General features: G+C 61.6%; 3 protein-coding genes across 5 annotated transcripts; 1 reads left to right on the top strand and 2 right to left on the bottom strand.

Annotated features, from left to right (window-relative positions):
* Positions 1–53: 53 nt before the first annotated feature.
* On the bottom strand, positions 54–6,999 carry LOC117650869 (arylsulfatase B-like). 2 transcript variants are annotated; one of them, XM_034394483.1, is made up of 8 exons: positions 6,785–6,999; positions 3,945–4,053; positions 3,409–3,568; positions 3,092–3,318; positions 2,730–2,994; positions 2,419–2,579; positions 2,035–2,329; positions 54–1,504 (listed from the first exon to the last, which is right to left on the bottom strand). In XM_034394483.1, exons 2-8 carry the CDS (start codon positions 4,044–4,046, stop codon positions 771–773), a joined length of 1,944 nt encoding a protein of 647 aa, XP_034250374.1. In that variant the 5' UTR covers positions 4,047–4,053; positions 6,785–6,999; the 3' UTR covers positions 54–770. The 2 variants fall into 2 exon arrangements, with proteins under 2 accessions (XP_034250374.1, XP_034250375.1); XM_034394484.1 differs by lacking the exon at positions 6,785–6,999 and adding an exon at positions 4,373–4,732.
* A 12,087-nt stretch (positions 7,000–19,086) lies between these two features.
* LOC117650924 (uncharacterized protein PB18E9.04c-like) lies at positions 19,087–21,242 on the top strand. Of its 2 annotated transcripts, XM_034394572.1 has the most exons (6): positions 19,087–19,187; positions 19,255–19,391; positions 19,466–19,592; positions 19,662–19,968; positions 20,029–20,918; positions 21,002–21,242. In XM_034394572.1, the coding sequence occupies exons 1-6, from the start codon at positions 19,160–19,162 to the stop codon at positions 21,187–21,189; spliced, it is 1,677 nt and encodes a 558-aa protein (XP_034250463.1). In that variant the 5' UTR covers positions 19,087–19,159; the 3' UTR covers positions 21,190–21,242. The 2 variants fall into 2 exon arrangements, with proteins under 2 accessions (XP_034250463.1, XP_034250462.1); XM_034394571.1 differs by having other exon boundaries at positions 19,662–20,918.
* On the bottom strand, positions 21,232–22,887 carry LOC117650925. The gene is made up of 6 exons (XM_034394573.1): positions 22,765–22,887; positions 22,244–22,314; positions 22,003–22,156; positions 21,837–21,934; positions 21,571–21,757; positions 21,232–21,485 (listed from the first exon to the last, which is right to left on the bottom strand). The coding sequence occupies exons 1-6, from the start codon at positions 22,817–22,819 to the stop codon at positions 21,358–21,360; spliced, it is 693 nt and encodes a 230-aa protein (XP_034250464.1). The 5' UTR covers positions 22,820–22,887; the 3' UTR covers positions 21,232–21,357.

Genomic DNA, 22,887 nt, shown 5'->3' with positions numbered 1-22,887 from the left:
ATGGTGCTGTGTCGTGAAGGGGGCGCAAGTGGGATCAATGGCACACATGGAAAATGATTTTCGAACTCGGTTTATTGAGGTGCTACTTTGGAATAACTCGGGGGGTTTGTACAGGTTCATTACATTCGGGGGAGTCACTACTCTGAGGACAAACGCTAGGCAAAAGTAAAATAAATAACAATTTTGGTGGTTGGCAGGTTGTTTTCGACAACAACGCCGATGCCCACACATGCACATGATGAAGGCAATCGGAGTTCACCGGAAGTCTCAGTTTCTTGGGCACGAAAGGGCCCGGTGACGCGTTACATTGGCAGTGAAATCGTTACTGCTGAATTGGGAAAGAAAAACAGAATAAGGAAGAACTACACACAGGGGACGCGCCACTCACGGGAAGCAGTCCTCTTCATCTTAATAACTAATTCGCACAGGGCGAAGCTACATTTAGAACATTTTTATCACAGACAAAGTAGGGATTCAGTGCAAGCAGGTTGTTTAGGGAAAACAAATATGATTTCTTTCCGAAGATTTCCGGTTACAGACGAGCATTCTCTATTTTTTTTTTATTTTAAAAACAATGGTTTTTATTTTGATTGCTTTCCGTTTTTCCTACATCTTATTTGGCTCTGCAACCGGAAGAGGTGGTTCAGGGACGGAACGAGTAGTTAGTCAGTTAGTAGAGTTGCGGTCTCGCTTTCGACCTATCCCCGATGACCAGTACGGTTTCAGCTTGGACGCGCGCCTGGGCCTCGGCCTGGCCCGTGCAGCCCGTGTCAGTACAGGATCATGTCTTCGTTGTCGTCCTTATCGTCCTCCGTGGCCGGTGGCGCTTCCTCCAGCGGGTCGGCGGTGCTCTTGGGCTTGTTGGCCTCGGTGGTGGCCTTGTTGGGCTTGGTGCTGGGCTTTGAGGGCTTGGGGGCCGTGGCGGGCGCGGGCTTGTTGCCCGAGGGTGTGGTGCTGGGGCCGGCGCTGGCGCTGGGGCCGACGCTGGCGCTGGGCCCGGAGCCGATGGGGCCGTCCGTGGGCGCGGTGGAGCTGTCGGCCTGCAGGTTGCTGCTCTGCAGGTCGTCGGCCCAGGGCGACCAGGCGCCGCCGAAGCGCTTCGGGTCGGCCAGCGAGGGCTGCTGCAACGCGGGGGGCTGCGGCACCAGGCCGGCGCGGTACCGCACCAGCGTGCGCTTGAGGGCGCGCGCCACGGTCGGGTAGACGTCGGCCAGGTTGTTGCGCTCGCAGGGGTCGTTCTGCACGTCGTACAGGCAGTGCTTGTTGGCGGAGGCGGCGGGGTCGCAGGTCGCGGACACGTAGTTGGGCCCGCAGCGCACCGTGGCGCGCGCGCGCAGCGCCACCATGGCGTACTCGCCGATGACGGGCCAGCCCGACCGCGCGGCGTGCGACGTCAGGGAGCGCCCCGCCGGGCTGGTCAGCACGGACGAGAAGTTGAAGGGCGGGTCCGAGGCCGAGCCGCTCGACCCGAAGTACTCGTCGAACTTGCCGCCCTGGCTGGACCCTGTCGGGGCAGCAGAAGCAGAGGGGCATTAGCACGGGCAGCATGTGGGAGAGACAGAGCGAATCAGTCTGCAGGCCCTAATGATCCGCACGCGTCACGACTTGGCACTACTTGGCCGTGCGTGGGAAGCGCGCGGCGTGGCGGGCAAGGCCGCCGCGAGGCCGCACCGCAGCACCGCGCGCCGCCACGCCGCCACGCCGCCACGCCGCGCGGCGCATCCCCCAGCCTTCCCTTCCGCGGTCGGGGCAGCGGCCGCGGCAGGCAAACTGTTGCGGCTAGTGTAGTGTAGGCTAGTGTGTATTGTTTACTCCCGACAAATGAGTTCCGCGGCGCCCAGCTCGGCGAGGCGAGGCGCGAGGCGCATGCAGTGCCCGCGGCCAGCACCCGGGAAAACGAGATTGAATACGAATTAGCAGTGTGTGCGCGCGGCGCGCAGCGAAGGGAGTCCGGGCCACTTTGCGTGGCAGGCTTCCGGCAGCTCCCAGCCGAACCAGACAGACAGACACACAGACGGACGGGCAGGGCCATACCGACGACGAGCTTCCAGTTGTTCTGGCGCAGGGCGGCCGTCTTGATGCGCTCGTCGATGTTGAGGAGGATCTCGGAGCGGCGCGAGGGCAGGTCGTTGGCGAGGGACGTCCACTGGTCCACGCCGTCCAGGTCGGGCGGCAGGTCGTATGGCCGGCCGCCGGCCGCGCTGTACAGCGTGGGCAGCCAGTCCGTGATGTGGATCATGTCGAAGGAGACGCGCGGCCGCCGGTTGAGCAGCGGACTCCAAATGAGCGCCGCGCCCTTCACGCCGCCCTCCCAGAGCGTGTCCTTGAGCTGCGGGCAGAGCGGGCAGAGCGGGGGTCAGGCCTGCGTGCACCGGGACTCGACGCCAGTGGCTTACAGTGGCTGGCAGCAAGACTCACCCCGCGGTGCGGCGCGTTGGAGCCCCAGTTGGGGTAAGGGTCGCCGATGGTGGGTGCGCCGTTGTCCGACATGAACAGGATGATGGAGCTCTCGAGCATGTTGCGCGACTGCAGTGTAGCCACGATGCTGCCGACGGACTGGTCCAGCTTGGACACCATGGCTGCAACGGGCGGGCAGGAGAAAGAGAGAGAGGTCGTCAGCCTAGCGCGCCGCCGCGCCGCCGCGCCGCCGCGTGCGATGGGCGGCCTACCCTCTGTCTGGCAGGGGCCCTCGCAGCGTCCAGCCAGTGCAGCGTCGCCGCGCTACTCACCCGCGTAGGTCCTCCGGTTGGGGTCGGCGATGTGCCTGAACTTGTCGATCTCCTCCTGCGGGGCCTCGAGCAGCTTGCCCGCGTTGCCGGCGTGGACGCCCAGGTGCGCCACGTACATGAAGAGCGGCAGGCGCTGGTCGTGCGCGCGGATGATGTCGTTGGCCTCGTCGGTGAACACGTCCGTGGCGTACTTGCCTTGCAGGTCCCAGGCGGTGCTCTCGTTGCGCCGCATGTCGTGGCCCGCCATGTAGCCGTAGTCCGGGTACTGCAAAGGGCGAGGCCAAGGCCGAGGCCGGTCAGGGGCCGCCTCCTCGAACCCGCACACCCTCAAAGCCACCACCGCGCACGCAGCGGACGCCTACCGTGGTCTCCAGGATGTGGTCGTAGTAGCTGAGCGCGCCGTTGTAGTAGCCCAGGAAGGTGTCGAAGCCGCGCCTAGTGGGCAGGTACTCCTTGCGGTGGTAGCCGAGGTGCCACTTGCCGATGCCGTGCGTCACGTAGCCCAGCTGCTGCAGGTACTCGGGCAGCAGCGTGTGGCCCAGCGGCAGCGCGCGCGGCTCGGCGGCCAGGATGGGTGGCCCCTGCATCCCTGCAACGACGGGCATCAGGTCAAGAGAGTCAAGAGGTACCCGGTGCAAGCACCGTCAGCACGGCACGCCGACGGCACGCGCGGACTCACCCAGGTGGATGGGGTACCTGCCCGTCAGCAGGGCGGCCCTGCTGGGGGTGCACACGGGCTGCACGTAGTGCTGGTTCAGGATGGCGCCGTTGTAGGCCAGGGCGTCGATGTTGGGGGTGGGGATCTCGTCGGAGCCATGGAAGCTCAAGTCGTTCCATCCCTGTAGCAGAGGTCACAATGTTTTCTTTTTGGTCAGTTTTTGTGCTTGTTTTGCATACTTGATTGCTATTAGCGCCAAATGGAACGGAGCGCCCTTTGGGTTCATGCGCGAATAAACGTGACGTCCGCGGGGGAAGTCCCTCCAATAAAAAACCGCGCCCAGCGACGATTAGCAGAGACAACCAACACAACACTACATTTCGACTTTTTTTTTCTTCACTCGAGACTCGCTTTGTCACGTCTCGGACACCCGTCGTGACAAATTTAGCCGTACAGTGCACAGCGAGCCGCCGAGTGCTGGCGTGTGCGGCGTTTTCCACTCAACGGTTGTTTTCCGGGCGACACGACTCGGTTCATGCGGTGCACGCGGCACTCACCAGGTCGTCACCGACGATGACGACGATGTTGGGCCGGTACGCCGCCAAGCTGCGCCCGAACAGCAGCTGCAGCAGCAGCGGCAGCAGCAGCACCGGGGCCATGGCGCATCTGCGGAGCAAAGACAGAAGTGACAGAAGCAATAATAAGCCGCAGAACCTGGCATGCCTTGCGGGGGCGGCGGCGCCAGGCTGGGTCAGTTGATCTACCTCCCCGTCAGTTGACAAACCCAGTTTACTAGAAATAGAAATGTTTGGCAGAAACAAATGTAGACTTATTGAATGGAGACTATAGAATTCTCAAATGCAACGCCGAGCCGCAGGAGCCCCGTGTCCGCTGTATGGACGGCAAAAAGCCATACACTGTCCCTGGAAGTGGACATGTCCCCCTCCCCCGGCCGCTTCTGGATCCGCCACTGCCCGACACGTACCCGCAGGACTGGGCTCGGTGCTGTGTCCTTGGGTAGGCAAGCTGATCTCGACCTCACGCATCGCTACAGCGATTCCACTTCCAGTGCACTCCCCCCCCCCGGCGGGTCGCGGGCGGTCGCGGGCCTGGGGCCTCGGGAGTGCAGCGCGAGTGCAAGTGCCCGCAGTGGCGGATGACTAACCGAATACCCGACCGGCCCGGCGAGCCCCGCCCGCTCACTGCAGTGCACTGTGCCACTCCGAAGCGGGTGAAAGCGGTTCTCGCGGGCCGTCCGGGCCGTGCATGGGCCAATCCGAGTGCAGCCATAAAGGAGCGAGTAGATGCGGCGTGGTGTCGGCGTGTCTCGTGTTTTGGTCGGAGGAGGGGAGGTGACTGTATTAAAAATTTGCACCTGGCCCGCCCTGCCCGCCCGGCCCGCCTTGCGCCACGTGGCCCACGGCCACCTCCCGTCGACGGGCCGTGCCACATATGGAGGGCTGAACTGAACACTGCCGAACACTGCCGAACGGGCGCCACTGACGAAACGGCCGAGCGGGAAGGGAACCTTCACCGTGGAGACTGGCGGGACTAGGCGAGACGAGCACCCAAGCGCCGCGCCACCAGCGCCCCCTCCGACCGGCGCCCGGGCCACGGGGGAATGTGAGAGGGCCTCAACTCAAAACACACACGATGCCCCCAGCAAGAGTCTGCTATCTGTGCGAGGCCAATTCAGAAGCCGTAGATAGCTAACTCTTACCGGGGGTGTCGACCAGAAAAGAACGAAGAATACATTAGGCCGATGTTTGAAGTGGGCCATGACTTTTGTATCACACAATGACGACAAATTGACTAACTGTCAGGAGATAAGGGCCAATGTTAAAAGACCCCATTTTCGAAGTCAAATATCTCTGCAGCGAACTTCACGGCTAACTTCCGAAAGCCCAGCGTGTTGAGGAGGTTCCCGGCTATGGGTAGAGCGAGAAATTTTCTGACTTGTCGTGGCTTTTTCTCAATTCACGCGTGAACAACTTTAAAATCCGGAACGTTTCCCGCTCATTCGGCCGGCAGAGGATCCAGCCGGACGCGGGAATGCAAATTGAGTCCAAGTCGCGGGCGAGACAGACAGAGAGCCGCGAGAATCGGCTGGACTTCCCTCGGCGAGGCCCCGGGGGTTCCCCGGCGATTGGATATCCGCGAGGGGCCCTCTGTGCCTCAGTCTCTCAGGCAGACTGAAGCGCCACAAAAGTCGCTGCCATTGCTCTGTTTCTCTCGTACTCGCGGGCCGCTCTGCATGGTCGCGCGCAGGTGCGAGTGAGGCAGAGCGACGGGACGCTAAGCGGGACGCGGTGCTGGCATGAGCCGGCCGCGGAAACAAACACTGGCATGGCTAATGAGGTGCTGCCGTTGTGTTGGCGGCTGGGCGGGCTGGGCGGGTGGATTTGTATTTCTGCGGGTGCCTCGCCTCGCCTCGTCCTGGCCCTCGTCCTCGCAAGCCGCTGGGGCAACGCCCAGGCAACGCCCGCGTGACTGTCTGGGTCTCGTTCAAACTTTCCACTCCACTGGCCGAGGGGCGCTGGATGCCCGTCAAAGGGGCCGCAAACACATTCCCTCCGCCTGCGAAAGGAAGCGAAACGAGCTAAAACGAAATGAAGCGTTTACGGCGGCTGCGCGCTGCGCTCCGCGCTCGCGGCCGACTGACGGCGTCCTCCATGACGCCTGCACGCGTCCCGGAGTCCCAAGTCGGGTCCCGCGCCGACGTCACGAACTGGTCTGTCTCCACGGCGCGACTCGTCAGCGCCGCCTCGAGCCTCGCGGGCCGAGACACGGATGCGAAGACGCGCAGGCGCGGAGCACAGCACCGAACAACGTACAATGCACACGGACGGACGCACTGGGCGGAGGCCGAGGCGCACTCCGCACTGCGCTGCACTGTCCACGCCACTGCAGTGACAATGGGCAATCGATCCCGAAGGCCGCACGGAAACGGGGGTAAGTCGGTTGGGGCCCGGGCAGAACGGCCTGGGCAGAACGGCCTAGGCAAAGCCGCGTGGCTTAGCCAGGCTTACCTGAGGAAGGGCCGCCGAGCAGACGGGCCGCCGCGAACCGGGGGCCGCGGTGCGGTGCGCCGGTGCGGCGGTGCGGCCTGCGGGGCTGGCGCCTCCCTTCTCAGGCCGCCAGCCGCCGGGCAACCACTCACTAGTGCCCCTACACTGCCGCGGCACCGCGGCCGGCCGCTTTCGATAGCGACAGTGGCACGTTCGACGTCGCCGACGTCGCCACACAAAGCGGCCCACGCGAAATGGGCGCGCTGTGCTGGCGGGCACTGGCGGGCACTGGCGGGCACTGGCGGGCACTGGCGGGCCGCCCTCGCCGAGGGGAGGCTTGTACGAGCCGTAGAGCCTCGTGGGTGCTTTCGGGAAGCGATGCAAGTCACCTGCTGCAGGGTGGAAGGCGCGAGGTCGGGTCCTGGCAGTCCTGGCAGTCCTGGCAGTCCTGGCAGTCCTGCCGCCGCGAGGTGCCGCTCCACACTGGTCCCTGTGCCGCTCCGCAGCTCCGCAGTCCGCGCTCCGTCCTGGTCCAACGCCTCTACTCGCCTGCCGGCCTGCCGTGCCGCCTGCCACTTCTCGCACCTGATGCCACTCTGGGCCTGGGCCCCGGCCGGCCTGGCGAAGCGCGAAGCCCGGCGGGGCGGCGGGGCCTGGGCAACCTCGCGACGGCGGCCTGCCTCAAACGCTCGCGACGCCCGTCCCGCCAGCCGCCCCACCGCCCCCCACCCCCACTTGCCCAGGTCCAGACGCCCGCTCCCTGCACGCCCCGCCCCGCCCCGCCCCGCCCCGCCCTGCCTAACCACGGTCGTAGGATTCACCTCAGCCTGATAAAGGCCGCAGAGTTTCCGCGAGTTTATCTCCTCGGGTTGTCTGCACCAAGGACTTTCACTTTGCTTAATTACTTAAATGCACATGTTTTAAGTAAATTGTCTTGGTTCAAGAAATGACTTTTTTCGGCGTGGAGTAGATCGGGTTAACCCCTTACCCAAGGCACCAACCGCAGCTCCCCAGGATGAACGTGTACTGTACCTCCTAGGGGCTACAAGTTCCATAGTGGAAGTTTGCCCTCTCACTGGGAATGTCATTTTCTGCCTTTCGGTCCCGGTTTGGCCGCGGGCCTGCATTTGGCATTTGACTGGCCAAATGATGGCATGAAAAAGAGTCACACCGAAAACCAGCGTGATGGGAAAGTCACTCCGAAGTACGGCATGACAGGTGGCTTTCAAGGCGTTTTTCGGGGAAAGTCATGCCAAAAACCAGCGTGGGCGTGTCTGATAAGCCGCGCCGAAAGATTAGCGTGACTTCTGAAGACATTTTCTGTCACGAAGTCGGCACGAAGTGGCGCCGATACATTTTCAGTGCAGACGCTCTGCCGGACAGTCCGGCCGCATAAACTGTGAAAATGACTCGACAGCCAACTCCCGCGGCCCCGCGGCCCGCGCCTCCTGCCTGGAGGCTCCAGGGTCCCAGGGACACGACACACGGGGGTCAGCACCCCGGGCCGGCAGTCCGCGGCACTGCGCGTCCCGTGCCGAGAATTAGCCATTCTGCAGGGCCGGGCGGCGCAGCTTAGCGCAGCCGGGCGCCATTAGGAAGTGTCTCGTTCAACTAGCAGGCATCGCCAGCCAGGCGGCCAGGCGGCCAGGCGGCGTGGGAAAGGCGGCGCGCGACGTATCCGGCCGGAGCGCGGAGGGGCTCGCGACGTGAGCGTTGGAGCGTTGGGCCATGTGCATGACCTCTCAGGGCCGCGCGGGCCTGCCGCCTCCCGGCCGCCGCCTCATCGCCACCCGGACAATGAAGACGAAGACAGCGCACCGGACTCACGCCAGGCCGGCCACACTACCGGCCTGGCGCGCCCGCCGGCTTGGAGTGCTCCCCGGCACGGGCACGCGGGCACACGCGAATCGGAAGCCAGACCAGCCGGGCCGACCGTCACACCACAGGCCTGGGCCTGGGCCGCTGGGTCGCCGCCAGCCGCCACTGCTTCTTGGCGCCACTGCTTCATGATAGCGATGATGGGTTGAAGGGAGTGCCCTCCCTCCACCGGTCCTTGAGGCCCTTGCCCAGCCCGGCCACCGCCCCGCCCCTTGCTCGGCGTTTCCGGAAGCAGCATCGCAGTCCGGTCGTCAGTGGGCGTCATCGGCGTGCTGCTCGGCTCGGCCCTGGGCCCAGAGGCCGCCATGCCGCCGCCACGTACTGCATGAGCAGCAAGCAGGGGTCATGGCGATGATTGCGTCCTCCGCAGCGAGGCAGGAGATGCAGTCGACTGGGCGAGATGGCCCCAGACATCGTAATAACGCCGCCCGGGCAGGCGGGGCAGGCGGGGCTGGCGCTGGCGGTCGGTCGGGCTGGTCCAGGCGACGACGCCTAATTTGGACTGAACGCGGAACTCGGCCGCTCCGACGCCAACCTCGTGGGAAAGATGATCCCGCCGACAAAATTGCGCGTTTCGTTTCTCGGATGGAAAATACGGTCGGTGCGTCACGCCTGGCCATTGTCTAGCGCGCGCATTTGCACACGCACGTGTCGGTGTGGTCGGCGTTGGGGCCAACGCCACGCGGAGACGCGGCTACGCGGAAGGCATCATCTTAGTGACCGTTCTCACCAACGACTCGCTAATGCGCGCTTATGCTCACCTGGCAAGATGCTTAGCTTATAAACGCAGTTCGCAGCCGCCCGCCAGGCAGGCAACCCATCGAACTGCCGCCAGGCAGGCAACCCATCGAACAGCCGCCAGGCAGGCAGGCAGGCAACCCACCGAACAGCCGCACGGTCCGCGCCGCGTCGAATGGGTTGCCTGCCTGGCGGGCGGCTGAGGATCCCCTCCCTGCCCCAGGACCCTGCCCGCGCCTTGAGGGAGGAGGCAGGCTGGTTGCGTGCGGGAGGTCTCTCTCGCACTCGCAGAGCGTCCCATGTGGGTGGGAGAGAGACCAGCTCTGCTCGGAAGCAGCCTGCAGAGCCGCGGCCTATCTCGGATCTTATCTCACATAAGGAGAGTTTTCCTCTCCTATCCGCCCATCCGGCCGGCGCGCCGTGGCGCCGGGTCTACTTGACCACCACTGCACACTTGCGTCGCGGCTGTACCGAGGGGGCCGCCACCCCCGTAATCCTGTGTACAAGTTTGCTGGTAATCTCTGGTAATCCATGGCGTAATCACGTAATCCTTGACTAAATTCTGCCATTTTTCAACGTTTTTGAGTCATTTTCCAACGTTTTCAAGCTATTTTTCAACGTTTTCGAACCAATTTTCGAAAATTTCACGCGTAATCCCTGGTAAATATCCAGTAATCCCGTAATCTTGTGTACGCCTGAAATGAGAGTGGTGGCCCCCTCGGGCTGTACTGAACCGCTCGTCTCGAGCGGCATGCCGCGCCAGTCGCGAATCTTGACTCATAACTCAGGGCTGCGGTGGGTCGCTTCGCGCGAAAAATGGCCCTTGGCAGCTGGCTGAGTGCCGCCTTGCCGCCTTGCCGCCTTGCCGCCTTGCCGCCGACGGCTCGGGGCAAACAACAAACAATGCGACATCTAATCCAAGAGACGAGTGGTCGCTGTCCGAGGTGCGCGATGCACGGACAGCGCGCGGCGAGCGCAGCCAAGCGCGGTGGCGCGTCCCCTCCCCGTCCACCCCGTCCACCCCGACGGCCTTGTCCTTCTCCGCGCTCTCCTTGCAATTTATGTCTTCCAGCGATCGACTGCTCTCAAAGAGAAGGGCGCGCCGAAAGGGTACTTTATGATCTGGAAGTGTCAGTCCTCCGTGCCGTCAGTGTACCGTCAGTGTGCCGTCTGGCCGGCCGAAGGGGGGAGAGGGAGAGGAGAGGGACGGCGGCCGGGTCGGGTACTCGTCAGCTTCCTCGTCGGCGGCACAGCCCGGCGCAGCCTCGCGGACTTGGCGTCGCGGACTGGGCGACGCGTCGTGACGCGGACCCCCCTGCTGCCGGACCGCCAAATGCCAAATCCGCCGCGCCTCGGGCCTCATCAAGCACCACACAAAGCAGTCCAACTCATCCCAAACGGTGATTATCCGTCTCTCTCGCACTCATGGGGCGTTACGTGGGCGCGCGAGAGAGACGGAGCGACCGGAGTCGGTCGGCTGGACCGCACAAATCAAGTGACCACTGTCATCACGCCCCGCCCCGCGGCCATTTGTCATGTCCGCGGCGACAAAGGCCCCGCACCAGCTGGCCGCCCCGCCCCGACCCGCCCCGCCGTGTGTGTGTGCGCGCGTGTCCGGGAGCGTGATAGTGCGCCGATCCCAAGGCTCACTTCACAGAGACAATGCAGTGCGTGCGGTGCACTGCGGCGCGGCGCGCGGCCCGCGGCGGTATTTGGCAGCCGCAAAGGCCTCGCTCCGCAGCATCCGCAGCCCGCGGCCCGCAGCCCCGCCGAACGGCAGCGGCAGGAGGCAAAGCTTGTCTCCACGGTGGCAGCGGTGGCAGGCAACAGGAGACCCACCCGGGCAGCGGTCAGCGCTCTCTGAAGCTCTCTAGTACTCTGCTGGTATACTCTGGTGCGGCGTTTCGACGGTTTCAACCTTTCACTGGCTATCTACGAGGCCCACGAGTACGCCACTTGAACGTGTGTCGCATGAATCATTATCACCGTCACGCTTAGCAGAGCCAAGAGTACAGAGTGGAACTTGGAATGTTGCCAAATCCGAGAAACAAAGATAAAACTTTGGAGCACTTCAATTCAAAGCGCGAAGCGTAGCGCGCATTTATTCAATATTTTGTTAGTTGGTGCGTCATGGGCGGTTGCGTCCACGGTGTCTTGAAATGCTCCTTGCGCAGCTACCACAGAGCCGGGCCGCAGATCACCCTGCTCGTCGTGCACACTCCGATTAGCAAGCTGCGGACTGTCCGAGTGGTGCGTCCTGTAGTGGGAGTGAGAGAGAGAGAGACAGCCCGCTGGCCTCGTTGACAAGCTCCTCGTGTCGACGCGTGTCGACGCGTGCCTCGGACTGGGCGTGACGCGCCGCCGCTTGCCGCCGAGTCGGGAGCCGCCCCCGTGCACGGCGTGGCCGCCCCCTCGGACCGCAACCCCAACCCCTTCATCAGTCCGGCTGCCAATTACCATCGGCAGCCGGCAGCAGCTCTCTCTCTCTCCTCATCGCCTCCCGCGCCAAAATGTCCGCGTTTGCCAAAAACAAAAACACGGCTCCTTTTTCACCTTTGAATCACCACCGTCTGCGTGCCCCACTTCCCCGCGTCCCCGCTGCCCCGCGAACCGACAGCGTTTGGCGTTCACATTTCTCTTCACTTATTACGGCCTCACTACACCCACCTTTATCGGTCAGGCCATCTGCCCACGAAGGACTCAACCGCCGTCGCTCTGTCTCTCTCGCATCTTTCGGGACCGCCCGGCTGCAAGGGGTTACCCACTCTGGTAATCGTGTGTACACTTCGTCCAGTAATCATTGGTAATCACACACCAAAACTGGCTAGTTTCGCCGTTTTTGTCGGATTTTGGGGGTTTTTCTTATGAAATTAGGCCAAAATGCTCTTAGCTGGCCAAAATTATGGAATTTTTATGGTATTTTTGTAGGAAATCACTGGTAATCAGTAATCCTGTGTACACTCCTGAGCTGAGTGGTCAACCCCTTGCCCGGCTGGGCCTGGGCCTGCCTGCCTGCTTTTCCCTCTTCGCAGAAACGCGGTTGGACCGTCTTCGAGTCTTCGAGTCTTCGAGTCTTCGAGTCTTCGACCTGTGCGCGCAATTCAGCCGCCGCTTTTCGCTTTTCACATGATGATTGTTGGAAAGCCGAGACGACGCCGGGCTCCTCCGTGTCTGCCGGAGCACACAAAGAAGGGATCATTCTTCTCGTTGAACGTCCAGCAGCAGCAGCAGCAGCAGCAGCAGCACCACCACCACCACCACACACTCCGTCGAGAAATATGCATGCGTCTCTACTGCCTTGGCTCGAGTCATCGTGAGCCAGTGAGACCAGTGAAACTAGAGCCGCCGCGCCTCATTGCATTTCGGATTTGGGGCGCGCTAAGCTAACAATTACCTGGGCGTCCCGCCCGCTTGCCCGGGGCGCTCCAAACGATCCTGGAATTAGTGTGATTTGCATCGCCGCCCTGCGAGTAGTCAACACGTGCAGGGGATGCATTCTGCCGTGCGGATTCCGTGATTCGGAGCAACTGCCTTCAAGTACGATGCCTGACGAGCCGAACACTACAATCGCTGGCAGGCGAGAGCGTAGAGGCGTTGACGAGTAACAACGAGGTTGATGGTTCGAGACGGCGACGCGTGCCCGCGCAGCCTGCCGGTGTGCGTTCGTCGCTCTGCCTGCTCTGTCTCTCTCGCACTCGTGGGGCGTTCCGCGGCGTTCCGCGCAGGCCGCAGGGGTGCGAGCGCGCCAGCGAGTCGAACAGAGTGAGTGCGCGATTGGCGCTCGGTGGCTGCGGGGCTGCGTCCGCACAAAGCGCGTTTGCGCGTCGCGTGCTTCGCGTGCTTCGCGTGCTTCGCGTGCGCCTCACCGCGTCCGCGTCGCTGGCGTTGTTTGCCGTCAAGCCGCTTTGTCTCGGCGTCTCTGTTTGGCCGCTTTCCTTGTTTTGGGGCAAACGGCGCGGCACGTCTCGGTGCACACGCCGCTTCGGCGTTTTGGCGTTCTGGCGTTTTGGCGCGAAACCGCGCCCTGCCCTCCTCGAGGCGCACGGCAAGTCGCCGGGCACCGCTGAGCAGCAGGAAGCGAGGCTAAAAGGCCGCCGCGCAGGTCTGTCTCTCTCGCACCTCGACGGGACGCCCCACGAGTGCGAGAGAGACAGAGCGACGAGAACGCCGTTCCTGTCCGGCCGGCTGGCGAGGCTGCCGGCCGCCGCGTCGTCACTCAGATGGAGGTGTCAATCGCTGCTCGTAAAAATCAACGATTCGGAATGCAGTTGTGTTGCCGCGGATGGCGCGTCGCACAGCGCGTCGCCCCGGTGCAACTTCGGCTGCAACTGTGTCGCGGGGCCGGCCGGCCCGGCGCGACATCTGCTTTTAAAAAACAGCGCCGGGAGTCTTTATGAACTGGAAAAGTGGAGGAAAAAACGTTGAGGACATGCCGCTGCAGCACTGTTTGAACAACTAACTCCGCGTCCACTCAGCCGTGATCAGTGCGTTTTGATTTTAGTGCAGTGCCGACTCGGCCGACGACGCACTTCCTATTTTAGCCGACTTTTTTCGGCCAGCCGTTGGCCCATCCCTGGCCACGCCCCGCCAGCCGTTGCGCCGAGCTGGAACCGACCGATTGAACCGACGACACGTGCGGTACGGGAAAGCGCTGGGCCGGCCTCGGGTCGTCCCGAAAGTCACAAAATCCGACGGCGTTGCGGCGACCGTCGCAAGGAAAAAGTAAGCGGGCCTCGTACAGCAGCGCGCCGCCTGCAAACAAAACGCGCATACGACCGTTGGGGAAACCATTAGAGCCCTTGCCTTTGGCGCCCGGTGGGGCCTGCGAGGGGCGGCGGGGGCGGCGGGGGCGCGGCGGGGCCCCGGCAGGTGGATCTGCTTTGAGGAAGGTCGCGGCCGTTACGCTCCAACGGCCGAACGGGGTGGGGATGGGGGTGGGGGGTGCCCCCGGTAGGCCCTGCTGGCCCTGCTGGCCCGGCCGCCTCAGGTGGGGCCCGATTAATAACATTGTGGCGGTTACGCCTCGACCCCCACCCTTCCTGCCCCAACGTGTCTTGATTTCCGGGTGGGTGTATCATGGCCCGGGCCGGCCTGGGCCGGACGTTCGAATGCTTGGAACCACGTTGACACCAGCAGGGCACCACCTGCAGTGGCTATCGTGGATCGCGGGCCAAGTCTTGACTTTTCCGAGTCGAGGCATGGAAGTGTGGGGGTCTGAAGAGTGCCAGCACGCCGCGGGAGGACGTACAGACCAACCAACACGAGTTACCCTCACTGGGTAAAAGCTGCTGGTATTCTGACGTGTTTACTTTTGGCCCTGCAAGTTGTGGCGGGCTCACGACGGGGGTGAGCTGGCCCGGCATTGCGAGGGGGGAGACGGAGGGACACACCTTGCATTCGAGAAATTTTCCTCCGCCGCGTCGCCGCGGATCTTTAATCTTTTAAAGGTCCCTGCCTCCCCATTGTGCTGCAGCGCTGCAGCAAGACCTCCGCCACCTTCCTCGGCTCCTCCTTGTTGTCGTTCCGCGTGCGCCGTCCATGGAGGCCCCTCGTCCCTCCACCTCGTCCTCCCCGGGCCTGCTGGCCCGGGCCCGCGCACCTGGATTGGGTTTCCGCCAAGGTGTTCTCGGTGTTCTCTGCGTGCCGGGGCTGCCGTGGGCTGCCGGGGCTGCCGGGGCCTGGAGCCCGGCTCGGCGGCCTGCCTGCCTGCCGGGGTCCCCGTCGTCCGTTGTGCGCGCATTCAGGGCGAAGGGCCCCGACGTGTGTTCGTTGGTCTCGGCCGGGCGGGGCGCGGGGCTACGCGGGGCGAGGGAGGCCAACCAAGGCATGTGCAGGTTTCGTCTTCTCGGGGCATTTAAAGAGGGCCGGGCAGGTAGTGCCAGCACACCTGGAGCTCGGCGTGCTTTGAGGCGCAGCGTCGCGCAGCAGCCGCGACCCGGGTGCCCGTCGTGCCACTGCCGTGCCAGTGTGCCTCCGTTTGGCGCGGGAAAATCGCGCAGCGCCAAGTCGACCACCGGGTTCGTCGGCACGTTTTGGACCTGGAGAAAAGTGGGAAATGGAACCTCTATGGTATCGGGCACCATGCGGGGGCTTGCGCAGTTGGGAAATGCGGCCAAAGTAGCCAACCTCTTGTCATAGATGCATTTTACGCCCGCCGTTGAGTCCGTCGGGGTCGGGGGGCCGCAGGGGGGGGGGGGATTCCGAGACTTGGCCATTTCTCTTTTTGGCAACAAAGTGTGCCCGCACCCCCACCCAGCCACCCAGCGAGACGGCCGCTCGGCCACTCGGCCAGCCCGGGGCGCTCGACGGCCGCCTTTGTTGGCTGTGGCACGCGCTGGTCCTGGAGCTGGCCGCCCTGGCCCTGCCGCCCTGGCCGTCGGCCGTTACGACTCCCCACTGGTCTTTCTGCACCTTGCGTCTGGCGGCCCGTAGCTGCGCCGGCCCGCTGCCGGAGTTGCAGCCTTGTTCGCCGTGCTCGAGGCAGCTCGAGGCTCCAGGGCCGCAGGGCCGCCGGGGGCACAGGCAGAGCACAGGCTGGCATGCGCCGGGCCACCCCGTCATCACCTGGCCGGCCTGGTGCGGGCGGGCCCAAGGGCGGGCCAGGCGGGCACCCTGGAGGTGGAGAAGGTGGAGGTGCCAGCCGTTACCACACCCACCACGTCGGCCCCGGCCCGGGTCGCCAAGTGGCCAAAAAGCTGGAGGCGCGCGCAGCAGACGATTCCGCGGGAGCCCCTCTCTCTCACTCGCACTCATGGTACGTCCCATAGGAGTACGACGGAGATGGACTGACTCGGCCGCACTGCGCAATCACTCTGCAGGGGCACATCCCCGGTGGATCCCCCTTCCCTGCCCCTTCCCGACCGCCGCTGGCAGTGCCCTCTCCCGGCATGGCCGCATCATTGCCACATCCGATGAACCGAATAATCGGCTCAATTAATTAGATGAGCGTCCGGCTGGCCGGGCTGGGCTGGCCGGGCTGGCGGGGTCGGCCCCGGGCCTGCTGCCCGCTGCGACGACGAGACGACGCTGATGATGATTGTATGGAAAACGTGAAGGCGGTCGGAGCCGCGACACGCCTCGGCCAAGCGCACCCCGTGTTCCCCGCTCAGTCCTGTCACGACGCCACGCCACTGAACTACGACAGATACAGAGAAAACATTCGGGTTGGGTTGGATCAAGCGCGCGACGCCCAGTGGCGAGGCGCGGAGTTCGTAAAAATGGTTTGTAAAATAAAATTTGCAGTGTGGCCTTTGACTGAGTGCCGCGGCAGCACCCTTGCCTCGCGACCGCAGGGACCGCAGGGACCGCACACGGCACCCAGTACCGCACCCCGGCAACTGCGTACGGCGCGCGGCCCGACCCAGCCTGTAATTAGGGTAATCGCAACCCTTTTGGCGCATTCAAAACATATCATGGCATTGAGGCTAATGGTGAGCCTTGGGTGGCTTGGCGTGCGACACCGGGCCGCGCCGCCACGCCGTCCTGCCCGCTGGGACGCAGCCTCGACCGGACGCACGGGGGGTCTCGCGGCCAGCACGCAGTGGGCCTGAAGACCGGTGGAGGCGGCCAAAATTCTAGACGCATTTTAAGCTCGATTCTGTTTAGCGACTCTGGAGAAAAAAAAAACGCGTCTGGGATCTTTGACCGCCTCCACCGGTTTTCTGGCCCACTGTGCAACAAAAAGCAGTGACGAACAAGGATCAAGAGTGGTGATTGGTGGCCACCTACAGACCAGTCGTTCGAAACCTTCGCAAGAAATCCTGTAAAATGCTCTTTGCCTAAGAAATGCTCTTGGCCTGTGATGCTTTTTGTCCTGGAGTAATGCTTTTGGCCTGGAGAAATGCACTGGCCTGAAGAAATGGTCTTGACCAGAAGAAATACTCTTGGCCCGAAGAAAGACTCTTGGCCAATGCTTTTGGCCTGAAGAAATGCTTTTGGCCTGGAAAATTGGTCTTTGGAACGAGATATTTCTAAACAGCTTGTCCTAAACACCACTGGAAAAAGTGACTTGGCCGCAGTTTCGTTGTCGTGCAAGATCCGTAACCGTGTGCGAACGGATTTGAACCGTAACTCCTGGGTCGTTTGCCGTGCAGACCGCACGCAGCACGCCACGCGAGAGTGCCGCGGTGTCCGTGTCCGACCGCACGCGACTGCAGCGACTGCAGCGGGGAAGGGAATTATGTCGCTGCCAATAATTTCATATAATTATCGGCAGCGATTGTGGTGTACCGCCATCCAGCTTTCTAGGCTTGTGTGTGCGTGTGTGTGCGTGTGCCCTACACCGCACCGTGTTTTCCGGATTGATTTCTTTCATGTTAAAGTAATGCTCCTGTGATTAAATTTAAAGACATCCGCGCGGCGCACGTTGGGGGGCGGAGCCGGTCCTTTGTGCGGCACTGGCACACACGCGTCGACGGCGAGGGGAGGGGGAGGGGGTGGCGCGACGCCGAGCTGTGCGGTCAGACTTGGCGCTGGCCAGAAGGGATTAGTTTTCAGTGGGCCGGAAACCAGACAATTTTTAAAACGTGGACGCAGGAATGGAACAAAAACCAATAATGAAATGAGGCACGGACATATGGACTCGCGTGTACGAACGTGTGTAATCGAGGCAGTTGGGCTAAGTAAAGCAAGGGGTTAAGATTGATGGGCCGTGAGCCCGGTACTGCCGCACCGCGGGCACGGCGGGCAGGGGTTCCCCTGGGTTCCCCGAAATCACTCATGGCCAGTGCAGGCCCAGTGCAGGCCCAGTGCAGGCCCAGTGCAGGCCCAGTACGTCACGGTCATGGTACACGGCAGATGGTACCTGTGGGTGCGCCGAAGGGGTGCGCCAGACTTAGCCGCAAGCTGCTTGCTTGCGCGCCATGCCGTCCCGCCGACCCGCCAGCCTCGCGCTGCCTCGCGCTGCCTCGCGCCAGCCGCAGGGGGGCGGCAGGGGCAGGGGGCGGAGGCAACTTCCCCACCACCCCATCAAGACCATCAAGACGGCACCCCTTTAAATAAATAGATATTTGACGGCGAAATGTGTTCGGCGGCCCGCCTCGGCCCGGGCCGCCATATGGCACGAAACGCCCTTCCCTTCCGCCGCCCTTCCCAATTGATTCCCGATCGTTTTCACGCCGGCCGCAAGCTGCACGGCCCTGGCCTTGGCCCTGGCCTTGGCCCTGCCGGCCGCGCTGGCCCTGGAGCAGCCCCATGGCGTACCCCTCCGGCCCCTCCGCCACAGCGCCGCGACCATGCCGTCGACGGCCGTCAAGGGGGTCGTGGTCAGCCGATCCAGTCCGATCCCTTTCAGAGCCACTCGTTTGTTTCCGGCAAAGTCAAACTTGATCCGCTCGGCTCGAGTGGAAATGCGCAAACACACAGGGAGCGGCGACGCGCTGCCGGGCCGCCCCGCGGGGCCGCGCATTGCCCCTCCCCCTTCTCTCTCCCTCTCTTGATTACTCTGGAAACGGGGCAATTAGGACGACGAACTCGCGGCTTGTCTTTTCCCGCAGACTCCTCGGCGGCGAGTCAGTCAATGCTCGGCGCGGCACGGCGTCACACCTGCGGCCGGCCTGACGGCCCACGCCACGGTCCGGCACGGCCGGCCGGCCCCGCCACCATCTGCCAACCCCGATTGGCCTGATCCACCAGGTCCGTTTGTCGCTGATACGCCTGCCGTGTTTTATTTGCGATACAGCGAGCTTGCCGATATGTAGCCAACTCTGCCATAAACTTGCTGTGCGGGCAGTACACACTTGACGCACAACGACTTCTTGTAGTGCTGGCGGGGCGGGGGCAGCTGGGGGCCGTCGCACGGTCCAGCGGCGCGCTACAGCGCCGTCTCTGTGCCGGGCTGCAAACGTTCTGCCGGTCAGCGCCGTGGCCGAGGCCGTGGCCCTGGTCGAGGTCGGCCCAGCTCGGCCCAGCCGCTTTCGGTGCTGGACCAAGGCACGGCCCTGACCTGCGCCCTCGCCGCGAGCACCGCGACACGCGCCCCCGGCGAGTGAAGATGTCACCCCGGCGCAAGGCGCGCAAGGCAACCACCTGCTGCGCCACCCCCTGCGGGGCCCCCACCCCTCCCCGCCAGCACTGGCCGCTAGCTTATCGCGCGAGCCGATGCGCGGGGCGCCAGTGCCATCAAGCAGTGCGGCAGTGCGGCTGGAGGCATGGCGCTCGTCGTCGCGGTCCTGCTGGGTGAGTCTCGGACTACGCGGTCGTTGGCGACCTAGTGCGGCGTGTTTGGACGGACTTGTTGTCCCAGGGATGTGCGCGGTGGTCGCGGCCCCGGACTCGGACTCTGTGGCTGGTCCCCCCGAAAAGTTCTGCTCATGCATCACCACTGGCGGGGTGCACATCACCTTCGATGCCACCATTTTCTTCCCCTACGAAAACGGGCAGGTACAGTGTGCGTGGGAGGCTGGGGAACGTTGAAGCTGTCTCGTGTATTGCAACTGGCTTGGTCCACGACTCAGGGCATAGCTGCAGTCATCCACGTGCCCGCATCTGCAGAAGTGAACCTGCTCTGCGAGTCTTCGAACGCCACGACGCAGGTCGTGTCCGTCACCTGGACGTCGTGGAACCCTGACGATGAGCCCACAAGTGAGCCACCATGCTGTCAGCGGACCAGGAAACATTTTCCACTTTTGTTTATTGACTAATTTCGTTCAGGCTCATCGGTCCCATCGACTATGCCACCAAACATCCAGACTAGTCCAAAGACGGAGACTTCCACCCTAGAGCCGACAGCGCGTCCAAGTCCAAGCCCTAGCACAACGGCCGCGGCAACTGTCCCACCGACGCAGACGACCCAACAGTCAGCCGGGCCGACGTCTACGGCTCCGACTACCGCCAAAACATCGCCTGCGACTCAGAATACAGCCAAAACATCGTCGGTGACTAAAAATACAGCGGAGACATCACCTGCAACTCAGCAAACAACTCAGACATCACCTGCAACTCGAACTACAGCCGACACATCGCCTACGACTCAAAATACAGCTGAGACGTCGACTGTCCCCCCGACGACAGCCGACACATCGCCTACGACTCAAAATACAGCTGAGACGTCGACTGTCCCCCCGACGACAGCCGACACATCGCCTACGACTCAAAATACAGCTGAGACGTCGACTGTCCCTCCGACAACAGCCGACACATCGCCTACGACTCAAAATACAGCTGAGACGTCGACTGTCCCCCCGACGACAGCCGACACATCGCCTACGACTCAAAATACAGCTGAGACGTCGACTGTCCCCCCGACGACAGCCGACACATCGCCTACGACTCAAAACACAGCTGAGACGTCGACTGCCCCCACCACGACAGCCGAAACATCCCTTACAACTCAAAACACAGCTGAGACGTCGACTGCCCCCACCACGACAGCCGAAACATCCCCTACAACTCAAAACACAGCTGAGACGTCGACTGCCCCCACCACGACAGCCGAAACATCCCCTACAACTCAAAACACAGCTGAGACGTCGACTGCCCCCACCACGACAGCCGACACAACGCCTACGACTCTGCAAACAGAGGCTCCAACTGAAGGAAGCTCGTCCATACCACCAAACGTCATCAAAAGAGATGCGTTCCAGGCAAACCATCAGAGAGCAAGAACCCACGTTCCCTGGTTCGAATACGGCGTGATAAAAAACGAAATCATGTTCTGGTTCATGCGCGACGACGAGGACTTCTTCCTCGCCAGAGTGTACACGAGATTTCGAGTCGGGTCGATGGGTGACGTCACTCGAGTGTACACGCACACCAGCGACGTCAAAGTGTGGGTCACGCCGTTCGGGAAGACCACGAACTGCGCGACCGAGACGAAGCTGGGTGATGCGGTCAGCGGAACGCTCTCCATCAAGGCGCTCAAGCTCTCCGCCTTCATCCCAAAGGGCTGCGATCTCCCCGAAACCTCTTGTGAGTTTTACTTCATATCCAACTACGTACAGTATATTGGCAAACCACCTCGGGCGGATGTGTGTGACTGTGGCGTGTTGCAGATTACGCGTGCGCGCCGAAAGTGCCCGACGACGACACCCCGACCAGCAAGGGGACGCTGGGAGGCGTGCTGATCGCCGGCATCATCTTGGGGACCTTCTCGGCGGTCGGCATCGTGTGGCTAGGCGCACGCCGCCTGTACATCGCGTACAGCGCCATGAGGGCGAAGCGACAGCAAGACGTGCTCTAGGAGAAACTACAGCAGGGAAAACGAAAAAGTAAATAAAAGTGCTGATAAAGGAATTCTTATGGTTGTAGTTTATTAAAGATTATCACATTCTAGTGTCTATTTGTCAATGAAATCGCAGGTAAAATTGGGTAGCAACTTTCTTTTGAGTATGTTTTGATGCACACGACGTCACGTGGAACACAAGAGACGCGGTGCCGCCGCGAAGGCCGCAGCCAGAAGGACGCATGCAGTGACGCCGCCGGAAACGCCCAGGATGAGCGGCAAGTCCGAGGCCTCTGTGGCAAAGCACCCGCTCGCTGAGGACAAGGAGGATATGGTGTAAATTCACTGCTTTAGACACACTGGAGTAACAAGGAAGAAGCCACACCGTCTTTCACTTACTAATCTCCGGCACTATTGACGTATCGTTGGCAGTGGAGTACTGAACGTAAAAGTCTGTCAAGTTGATGGCTCGTTTGGACGGGTTGCACTCTTCGGCTCGGACTGGGGCACTTGCTTTGTGTGCTTTGGCCATCACTTTGCTGGCCGTTGCGGGACATGAGTGGTCGTCGGGAGGATTATTCGTCCCCTAAAACAATTCGGTTTTTTCACCTGCTGAGCTGTTATATGGGAAGAAACCTGGGTCGACTAATGTTGTTTGTACTGACCATACATAGCATATCTGAAGCTATAGGATGGCTACATGTTACTGCTCCATTGATGTTACCCCTGACTCCGGTTAATTCACTGTACCAAGACCATGTCCCTAAACAAACAAACAAATGTTGGAAAATGTCGGGGGAGGCCTAACACTGAAGACAGGTAGTAGATTACCTTCATAGTATTGAATTTCTCTGACATTGAAGGTCTTCGACGAGCTGTAACTGTCTACGTAGATGATCAAATATTTCTTATCCCAATGCAAGATAACGGGATGTGAAGAGGACTGATCGCACCAACTACAGATTTGCGCAACATCTGGAACGACCTGAAAGAGAAAGCAATTAATGATGAAAGCGGCTGCCACTTGCACAAGGACCCGATGTAAACAAACCAATCAATTGCTGCTACACACTTCACTGTCGATCTTTATGGTCCCACCCACTCGAAGACATCGCGGCTCTGTGATCCAGTCGGCAGCAACAGCTAAACCCAAAGCAAGCGTCCAATTTGTAGTTTTCGTGCAAAAATAATATTTGTGAGCCGGAATGGCACAAATAGGTAAATACAGACTTAACTTTAATAAAATTTCAACACAGAAGTTTCCAAGTCGAATTCGAATTCTCTCAAAGACAAGTATTAATTAGAAAGAGAATTTAAAGAATTTGAGAGAACTTAAATACAGACATTACGAAACAGACTAATTTACTTTGTTATACGAAGAAATAGTTCGTAAATTAAGAAGTATTTTCTTTGTAAGCTTATGTTTGCTCAAAATACTTTGTTACCACAAACTCTTTTCTTTGTAAGGCCTAAAATAGTTTGTAAGGTTTTCTCAGTGGATAAGTTCGGCCCGTCGGTGGGCGCACCCACCGACCACTTGAGCCAAACATTTTCCAAGTGGCCGAAAACTGCACCAGGGGGCTCGGGACTTGCCTGCGATGAGGAGCAGCACCGCCGTGGCGGCGTGGGTCCCCGTCGTCGTCACCATCGCGGTAGGACTGAGTGCCGCCGCACCGCTCTGCCGGGGCGCTGCGAGGCTATCTCGCGCGTTATCGC

Source organism: Thrips palmi, unplaced genomic scaffold (genome assembly GCF_012932325.1).
Source record: "Thrips palmi isolate BJ-2018 unplaced genomic scaffold, TpBJ-2018v1 HiC_scaffold_5, whole genome shotgun sequence".
Classification (NCBI taxonomy): Eukaryota; Metazoa; Arthropoda; class Insecta; order Thysanoptera; family Thripidae; genus Thrips; species Thrips palmi.
This window is presented reverse-complemented; position numbering and strand designations above follow the sequence as displayed.

Excerpts from the sequence above, each read along its gene's own strand:
- LOC117650869 (XM_034394483.1), bottom strand. The coding sequence starts at position 4,046 with ATGGCCCCGGTGCTGCTGCTGCCGCTGCTGCTGCAGCTGCTGTTCGGG. Across the intron at positions 2,330-2,418 it reads CCAACGCGCCGCACCGCGGG|CTCAAGGACACGCTCTGGGA; the intron begins GTGAGTCTTGCT and ends CTCTGCCCGCAG. Across the intron at positions 1,505-2,034 it reads CAACTGGAAGCTCGTCGTCG|GGTCCAGCCAGGGCGGCAAG; the intron begins GTATGGCCCTGC and ends CTGCCCCGACAG.
- LOC117650924 (XM_034394571.1), top strand. The coding sequence starts at position 19,160 with ATGGCGCTCGTCGTCGCGGTCCTGCTGG. Across the intron at positions 19,188-19,254 it reads CGTCGTCGCGGTCCTGCTGG|GGATGTGCGCGGTGGTCGCG; the intron begins GTGAGTCTCGGA and ends TTGTTGTCCCAG. Across the intron at positions 20,919-21,001 it reads CGATCTCCCCGAAACCTCTT|ATTACGCGTGCGCGCCGAAA; the intron begins GTGAGTTTTACT and ends GGCGTGTTGCAG.
- LOC117650925 (XM_034394573.1), bottom strand. The coding sequence starts at position 22,819 with ATGGTGACGACGACGGGGACCCACGCCGCCACGGCGGTGCTGCTCCTC. Across the intron at positions 21,758-21,836 it reads CTTCAGATATGCTATGTATG|GGGACGAATAATCCTCCCGA; the intron begins GTCAGTACAAAC and ends GAATTGTTTTAG. Across the intron at positions 21,486-21,570 it reads GTCAATAGTGCCGGAGATTA|CGAGCGGGTGCTTTGCCACA; the intron begins GTAAGTGAAAGA and ends CCTTGTCCTCAG.